We start from the raw sequence: 9,408 nt of genomic DNA, 5'->3' as shown, positions 1-9,408 counted from the left end.
ATATGGTGTGCAAACTTGAAAAATCGTTGTACGGATTGAAACAATCTTCTAGACAATGGTACAAGCGATTTGACGAGTTTATGTTGCGGCAAGGGTACAAGAGAAGCAAATACGATCATTGTGTGTATTTGCACAAGCTTAAAGATGGTTCCTTTGTATATCTTCTCCTATATGTTGATGATATGTTGATAGCTTCCAAGAATTCGGAAGAAATTGATAAGTTGAAGATTCAACTGAAGAAGGAGTTCGAGATGAAGGATTTGGGTGAGGCAAAGAAAATTCTTGGCATGGAGATAATTAGAGATAGACGTTCAAAGAAACTCTGTTTATCTCAAAAGGAATATTTGAAGAGAGTACTTCAACGTTTTGGCATAGATGACAAGACTAAGCCAGTTAGTACTCCACTTGCTTCCCATTTTAAGCTAAGTACTACTATGTCGCCAATGGATGAAGCTGAACGAGAGTATATGTCAAAGGTACCATACGCAAATGCTGTTGGTAGCTTGATGTATGCAATGGTTTGCACAAGGCCTGACATTTCACAAGCTGTTGGAGTTATTAGCAGATATATGCACAATCCAGGGAAGGAGCATTGGCAAGCTGTGAAGTGGATTCTACGGTATATTCATAATACTGTAGATGTCGGGTTAGTTTTTGAGCAGGAAGACAATCAGTTTGTAGTTGGATATTGTGACTCAGATTTTGCGGGTGATATGGACAAACGAAGATCAACTACTGGTTATGTGTTTACTTTTGCAAAGGCACCAGTTAGTTGGAAGTCTACTTTGCAGTCAACAATTGCTTTGTCTACAACAGAGGCAGAGTACATGGCTATTACAGATGCTGTGAAAGAGGCAATTTGGCTTCAAGGATTGCTAAAGGAGCTTGGTGTTGAACAAAAAGGTATCACAATTTTTTGTGATAGTCAAAGTGCTATTCAATTAGCGAAGAACCAAGTTTATCATGCAAGGACGAAGCACATTGATGTTCGGTATCATTTCGTACGAGAAATCATAGAAGAAGGTGGAGTCACGGTGAAGAAAATTCATACTACAGAGAATCCTGCTGATATGCTGACAAAGGTGGTGACTGCGGTCAAGTTTCAACATTGTTTGGATTTGATCAACATTGTTGAACACTGAAGATTGAAGATGAAGACACAACCAAAATTTGTTATTGAGAGAGAATTGAAAATGTGGAATTTTGCCAAGGTGGAGATTTGTTGAAGTTTGGCAAAATGCCAAAGTCCCACATTGGTTGGGAGTTAAGTTTGGGGGGATTTTTCCCCTATAAAAGAAGGCCTAATGTTTAGGATTGAAACACACCTCTCATTTGCCTTCTCATCTGTTTAAGGCATTTGTATCTTCTCTCTTTAGTATTATTTCACTTGTATTTTTGGAGTGGAATAAAATATTGGTTGTGTCCGAGGAGTAGGCAAAATTAGCCGAACCTCGTAAATTCTGGTGTTTCCTTTATTGTTGTTTTATTGTCTTATTTATTATTTGGTGGCTGTCATAATTTTTGGTATAGTAGTTGTGACTTATTCACACTATATACATTTGGCTTCCGCAACAAGAAGTAGAGTTTGTAAGTTTCTCAAATTCCCCAATGAAGCAGGAATAGAACCAAGGCATTCAAGGGCAGGGAAATTGTCATCCGTGGCTTTCCAGTAGTTGAGACGTGTCCAATCAATTAGCAAAAGCTTCAACTGAGTAAAACCCCCAGCAACTGTATACCATTCATTGTCCTTCATAACACTTAGCACCTTTAGCACCTCAAGGTTAGGCAATTCACTTATAATGTTTATGTCCTCCCACCTTAGACAAGTTCCATTCAACTCTAACTTCTTGAGCGTTGCTGGAAAAGCTTCTGCACTTGGAATAGTCGCTTCTCCAAACTTCCACGTGCTATGAAAATAAAACCTCAAATTTTCAAGTTGATGAAGATAGACAAGATTGTCGAAAAGTCTAGAATCTTCAAAGTCATCTCTATCTCCATAAATTCCTAACTTTTTAACATTTTCAATCCCTGAAATAACCTCCTTTGTGCAACTAAATGCAGACAACAAATAAATAGTTTGTACGTTTGAAAGGGCCAAGTGCGTCCCCTCTTCCTCAGCAGATACACTTGGAGGATTTGGTAAATAAAATGCATTCAGTTTGAGATGCCTTAATTGCATTAGTTCCCAAATTTGCTCCGGAAACACTATACATTCCGAACTAGACCCTTCAAATATGAGTGTGTGCAGATTCCATAACCTGCAAATTTCTGGAGGTATGTCAATGAAACGCCCGGACAACGCTAGGTACCTCAACCAAATGAGGCATAGTATTTGTGAAGGGAATGACTCCAACTCTATGGGACTCAAGTCCAAGGTTCTGAGTAATTTGAAACGAATAATCTCTGATTCCAGAGTAAAATTTGGTAAAGGACAATAATTGGAAAGAGAGATAATAGAACGAGTTCGTTTCAAGAAATAATTGCTATCATCGACATCATCATCTCTCTGCCCCCTTATCAAATGATGCAGTTCAGGGGTAAGAAGGGCCCTATAGTAACCACAGTGAATATCATCATGTTCAGTCCATCGTTTACAGGGCCCTATTTTATGCCTGCTAAGATGACGATATTTTGGAGGAACAGGATTTGGTTCATCATCAAGTTCAAGTACAATGTCGTGACTTTGAGCTATTTCATCCGAACCATCATCTTCATCCAAATCGAGGTAATGAAATACAATATCATTCATGATAAAATTTTGGCTTTGAGCTTCTCTCAAGCATAGCTCATATATTAGATCATGAACCTTACATGATTTAATTTCTGTTTCATCCCATTTTTTCTCACAGGCAAGAATTAGACATCTGTCGACAAGATCTTTTAAACACTTCTCAGCCTCCCCTTCAAAGTCTTTTTCCAACTTCAAAAACCCCTCAGCTAGCCATAATCTCACCAACCTCTTCACCGAAATCTCTCTGTCTTCTGGAAAAGCTCCAAAATACAGAAGGCATGCTTTTAGGTTACTGGTCAAGTGATTGTAACTCAACCCAAGCACATGTAAACATTGTTTATCAGGATCATTTGTGACAAACGACATGACATCTTGAGCAACATTTTCCCAATCTTCTATTGTCCTTTCAGATTTGGATAGAAGCCCAGCAACCACAACAATGGTTAGCGGTAACCCTTGGCATTTGTCGACAATTTGCTTCCCAATAATCTCATATTCAGATGGCAATTCTTCATTTGCAAACGCCGCACTTTTGAAAAGGTTCCAACTCTCATATGGATCCATGAAACTCATCTGTAAAGAAAAATTCTCTGTACCAGCATAACAAGCTACATCAGTGTCACGGGTAGTCAACAATACTCTGCTCTCATTGTTTTCACTTGGAAAGCATTGTCTCACGTCATCCCATGCTTTACTGCTCCACATGTCATCCATGACAATTAAATATCTCCTGCTTTTTAAACTCTTTTGTAGCATATCTGCTAGCTCTGCCTCATCTTCCATATAAAATGTGTCACCCATTCTAGAACGGAGAAGGCTTAGCAAGATTTCTTTTACATTGTGATGGCTAGATACAGTAGCCCAGGCACGAACATCAAAATGAGATCGAATGGATACGTCATTATAAACTTCTTTTGCTAAAGTTGTTTTACCAATGCCCCCCATCCCCAAGATCGGGATGACTTTCAGTTCACCAGAGGAACGTCTTGTCAGATCTTCTAACAACCTTTTCCTTTGATCATCACGTCCCACCATATTCTTCTTAACATTCAAAACATCTTTTGCTGAACTCGAACCTCGAACCAAAGATTTCTTTGATGCTTGTTTGCCTTTGTGTTGAATCTTCATGGACTCTTTCTGGAGATGACTAATGTCCTCAGCTACTTGTTGCAAGCTATCACAAAACATCTCGTGTGCCGTTACTTTCTGCATTTCATCATTTGCCATTGCAGCTTCTGTTAGTCTCAGCTGAATTGTGTATTCAACTGCATTTGCAACTTCTTTTATCCGTGCTTCCAAATCTGTCATTTCCTCAGACACATTGCTTCTCTCAGAGTTTTTGAGGAAAACTTCCAGGGAACTAACTTTTTCATGAAGAGTGAGGATTTCTTCTTTGTGATCACGAATTAGAGATTGTATTGGTGATTTCGACGTCAAGAGCAGTTTTATCGTTCTCATAAGAGAAACAATACTAGCATAAGCCATATCTACTGTATCTGTGTCCTATGAGATTATGACCTGAAAGCTGCATGTTGCAAGAAGCAAGTGGCGTTACACATAACATGATATTTGCAATAGGGAGGCAAAAACAGCAGATCAGATAAATTTCAGGCTTCACTTATCTCAAGTTCTCAATTTCCTTTGCGTACTGATCTAGACTTGTATAATTAATACTATAATATTTATAGCTTTTATGGACATCGTGTCTTATTTATTTTGATGTTCAGGTCACGTATGTTACTACACACGAGTTTACACTTTTGCGGTACAGCGGTATATAATCTTTAGACTTTACTCTCTAAACCTGGAGAAGGGTATGTGCAATTTGCCATGCATCTATTGGTTTGGTGTAAATACCCTGTGTGGGGTAAGTTTTTATGTAAATAGAGTAATAACCTTTGGAAGTACCTAATACCTATATTTACTGGTCATTAGTGTACATGCAAACTATATTTTCATTTGTGAAATCTCTTATAACTATATGTATCCTATTCCAACTTTTTTTATTGTGAGTTCGCGTCTCCCCAAGAGCAATGTGGGAAGTTCTTGGAGGGAAGGATGCTGGGGTCTATTTGGAAACAGCCTCTCTACCCCAGGGTAGGGGTAAGGTCTGCGCACACACTACCCTCCCCAGACCCCACTAAGTGGGATTATACTGGGTTGTTGTTGTTGTTGTTTTCCTTCACCGCTCAATTTTTTAAATACTTTTGTACTGTTTCACAGAAAATTAAATGCTGTGATTCTGTAATACTTTGAACATGAAATTCTCTACTTTTCTTTAAAAAAAAAACAAAATCGATCAATCAACTATATATGTCGCAATCCCAAACTGCTTGAATCGGCTATATGAATCCTCCGTATTCATTCTGCTCTATTTGAAACATTTTTATTGGAATACAGGTAAATAAGTTGTATATTAAGGCAAACTAAAGGCTTATAACTAGAGATATTATAAAGCTCACACTTACCTCGAAAAGTAACACCACAACTCCTAGGAAATATCAGATTAAATGTAAGTACAATAATGACAAATCTTTAATTTCTACTTGTAGGTATATATCATCTACATGGATCTTTACTTCAATAGTGTTCTATGCTTGGCTAAATCAACTTTAATGTTTGAATACCGTAGTGATTGGGCCACATATGAGTTCCGAATTTTACCTATACAATTACAGAACGGTTGACTTTGTTTGTTAGAAGAACCATCACATTAAACATTGAAGTTGGATTAGCTAAATGAATTTGAAATCCTGAAAGTTGTATAAGTCATAGTATATATAGACTAAGATGATCAGTTAAATGTTTTCAAACTTCTTAGTCAAAATATGGAAAAGGTATGTATCACGATAATATTGTTTATCGTGAAGGTTTTATTTTTCACAATATAAAAGGTTTCAATTATTGATTTATTCCATATTGCTTTAGGGCATTTCAAAAATTATTCTGTTGCCGCTCTTTAGTGGGAAATGGTAATAATATTCTGGAAACGGCAAAAGGAAAAAGTCTAAACAGCAGCAAGTTTTAAATTTAAAATAAAAAGGACGGAATATCTCTAGTCGCAAATATAGCTTTTAGAAAAAATTACTCTCTATCAGATGGAACAATATTCCTACCAAATCAGGCCTATATTTTATCTTCTTATCCAGAGGCGGATCCAGGATTTTAAGAGGATGGATACACTATTATAAATAAACGGATTTAGGATTTAAATTTGATATTCAACCTTTGGCTTACGGAAACCATTACACTATTGAAATTATAGATTTACAATTTTTAGACATTTTCATGATTTTTCCAAAATACATCTATACTCCATGTCGAAAATTTGTTAGTCGAACCTGTTAATTGCTCTATATTACATCCTCAATTACTACTAGTTTTAATATAAGACATGTCGTTTAATTATATAAAATTTTATTATTACATAAGAAGAACAAAGATAGACTTGGGGATTTTAAAAAATAAACCAAATAAAGAAAGAAAAACAAAGAACCAAGTTCTTAATCAAAAAGCAAGATGGACAAGAAAATTAAATCCTTGACCGCACTTGGTGCACCCATTAACCATTGCACCATATGACTCTCATGAACTTAGGTGCACACACATATATTTGTATTATTTTAAAGTAATATAACATCTATGCATGGTTCAAGGAGGAGAGCATGGGTGCACGTGAACCTGCTTTCATCCCCGTAGATACGCCCATGTTCTAAGAAACGGATCCAGAATTTAAACTCTATGCGTTCAACCTTTCAGATTTTTAGTAATGAACCTATTAAATTTTTAAAGTACTGGGTTATAACTTTACTGGATTTTTATACATAAACTTGTGTCCTGTGTCGAAAGTACTGAGTTCAGATGAATCCAGTATTCCTAAGATGCATCCGCTCCTACCTGTTCTTATTCGGTTTGGCTCACTTTGTATAAAACTTGATTTTTTTCATTCCTTGGCCCAATATTAGAGACTCGTTTCTAGTTTGAAAATTTGAGTTGGATCTTCGAACTCGAAGAACACCGAAGCTTCATTATTAAAATCTTTATTGCTGGATTAGAAGAGTGGATCGAAATTCATGGTTAAAGTAGCTATTGGATTTACGAGTTTTGTTGGGTTTACTGATATTTTGAGGTACATTTCATTGCTGAAAACGTAAGGTGAACACCTAAGAAATTAGAAAACCTCCATTGTTGGAGTTCAAGTTTCTCAAATCAGTAAATTTTACAAATTTTTGTGCAATATGAGTATGACTTTAATAGTAACCCATGAAATTTTCTCTAGTTTTTACTATTCTTTGTGATGAAAAACTTTCTAAAGTACATCGATAACAAATATAGTATTAATATCGACATAATATTAAAAAATTTATGCCACATAATGCACCCTAAGTTCTCTTTAGGGGCACTTTCAATTAGTAATATTCAGAAATGGAACTATATGCGAAACTTCAGGCCAAATTAAATCTCCAAATAGAAATCAGTGTTTTCAAAGATGAAAAGCGCAAAAAAGATTTAAGGTCTATTGGGGCTTTAAGCGCAAATAAAACAGGGGCTTTAATGAAGAAAGGTGCAAATGGAGAAAAACTACACATATGTATGTGTAGTCCAAGACTAATATGTATAAGCATGAATGTCTTATATATGGACAAATAAATTGAAGAGAATTAATTACGGTAAAGTGAAATATCAATTGTTTAGTGTCGCATCTTCAGGATTACACTCATTTGCAAAGAAAAGTATGTCTTAGAGCCTTGATGACAACATTGAAGCGCCCGCTAAGGGCGAAGCGCTCAACATGTTTTGAGCCTCGCTTCAGGGCTCAAACGCTATGCTTTCCTCAGCCAAGAGTCCATTGGAAACAGTCTCTCTATCCACACAAAATAAGGGTAAGTCTCTGTACGCACTACTCTCCCCAGACCCCACGGTGTAGGATCAGACTGGGTATGTTGTTGTTGTTCAGGGCTTAAGCGCGCTTTAAGCTCGCCTTTAATAACACTGATAGAAATTAAGCAATAGATTCCACGTTGAAATATTAGTAAGATGCTAGCTTATGTTATATTCCAATAATGATTTGTTTTTGTTTCAGAAGTGAATTGCAAATGTTGATGTATTATTACTAATTTTTAGGAACTTTTGTCAATAGATTAAAAGAAACAAATACATTGCAAATAAAACCATAACAATATTATAATAGACGAGCAACAGAAACTCTATAACAGTCTCAAATCACAAATCTATTATTTTCCCGCTTTTATTTCCCGTTAACATCTTGATATAACCTTTAGGGCCTCTATGTTTATGCATTTCCAAAAGGGACTGGAAAAGTTGCTACTGTTTGACCAGGAGATCATGGGTTCTAGCCGTGGAAACAGCTTCTAGCAAGGATGCAAAATAAGGCTGCATACAAGAGACCCTGATTACGGTCCTTCCCCGGACCCTAAGCATAGCGGGAGCTTAGTGCAGGACGTCCCTTTTAACGACCATTTAAGCATTGAACTTGTACTATATATATGATATATAGCGCAAGGAGACAAAACATTAAACAAGAGTAATTAAGGGCAACTAACCTTTCAATGGCAGATCAGCAATACAGGAGAGTTGGGAAGCAGCAAAATCACTTCAACAAATATACACAATTAATATAATGAATATCAACAAACAAATGGGTAAAGCACACTAAAAATACAGTGTGTAACCAACATAAAATCAAGAGAACAAGGAATTGAGAAAACAAAGGAAAATAGCGTACCTCTAAGGGCTGCAATGATTTAGGCAACCAAGTTACCAAGTGAATTCTATATAATAAAGAACAAAAGAGTTGACTTTATGTGAATTTCATGACAACTTCAATTAGGGAATATAATATTATACCAAATGGGCATAATATATTATAAGCCATGATGGTTATAAGTAAAGGCAGATCCACAAGTTGAAATTTATGGATTCCCACAGTGGCCTTAAATTAATATATAATAATAGGTAAGTTCAAAGTCAAATATTTATAGATATCTAATAGATTTCTCAAAACATATACATGGTCTGATTATATAGCACATTCACATTAGCTGGTCTATGAGGATTGGAGATTAATAAATCAAAGAAAGATGTGAGATAACAAAGAAGATGGCATACCTCTGAGTTGTTAAAATCGTGTCTACGTTCATGTTACCATCAAGTAAATTTTATATAAGGAAAGAAAGACTTGACTTTGTTAAATGGGATGACAACTTCAATTAAGAAATATAATATTTATGAGCCACATGGGTGTTAGTATTTTATAAACCAGGTTGGCATGTTATCAGTTATCACCAAGTAATTCTATATAAAAAAGAAAGACTTAACTTTATAAAATGGGTGACAACTTCAATTAAGGATATACAATATTAGGCCACATGAGTGTTAACATAAGAAGGGGAACCTGGTGCAACGGTAAAATTGTCTCCACGTGATTTATAGATCACGGGTTTGAGTGGTGGAAGCAGCCATTAGTGCTTTTATTAGGATATGTTATTTACATCACACCCCTTGAGGTACGGTCTTTCCTAGACTGCGTAAATACATGATACCTTGTGCATCAGGCTGCCTTTATGAGTGTTAAATACAGGATACCTTGTTGGTTTGAAAGTTTATGACTTCTTGTTTATTATATCTAAATTATTTATGAATACTCTTGAGAAGTC

At 36.0% G+C, this 9,408-nt stretch overlaps 1 protein-coding gene across 1 annotated transcript; it reads right to left on the bottom strand.

Annotated features, from left to right (window-relative positions):
* Positions 1-1,549: 1,549 nt before the first annotated feature.
* On the bottom strand, positions 1,550-9,218 carry LOC104234746 (putative late blight resistance protein homolog R1B-17). Its single transcript, XM_009788366.2, has 3 exons — positions 8,478-9,218; positions 8,296-8,345; positions 1,550-4,256 (listed from the first exon to the last, which is right to left on the bottom strand). Exon 3 carries the CDS (start codon positions 4,214-4,216, stop codon positions 1,550-1,552), a length of 2,667 nt encoding a protein of 888 aa, XP_009786668.2. The 5' UTR covers positions 4,217-4,256; positions 8,296-8,345; positions 8,478-9,218.
* Positions 9,219-9,408: the final 190 nt, after the last annotated feature.

Source organism: Nicotiana sylvestris, chromosome 6 (assembly GCF_000393655.2).
Source record: "Nicotiana sylvestris chromosome 6, ASM39365v2, whole genome shotgun sequence".
NCBI lineage: Eukaryota > Viridiplantae > Streptophyta > Magnoliopsida > Solanales > Solanaceae > Nicotiana > Nicotiana sylvestris.
The sequence above is the reverse complement of the archived record's forward strand: the minus strand, read 5'-3'. Positions and strand labels throughout refer to the sequence as shown.

Excerpts from the sequence above, each read along its gene's own strand:
- LOC104234746 (XM_009788366.2), bottom strand. The coding sequence starts at position 4,216 with ATGGCTTATGCTAGTATTGTTTCTCTTATGAGAACGATAAAACTGCTC.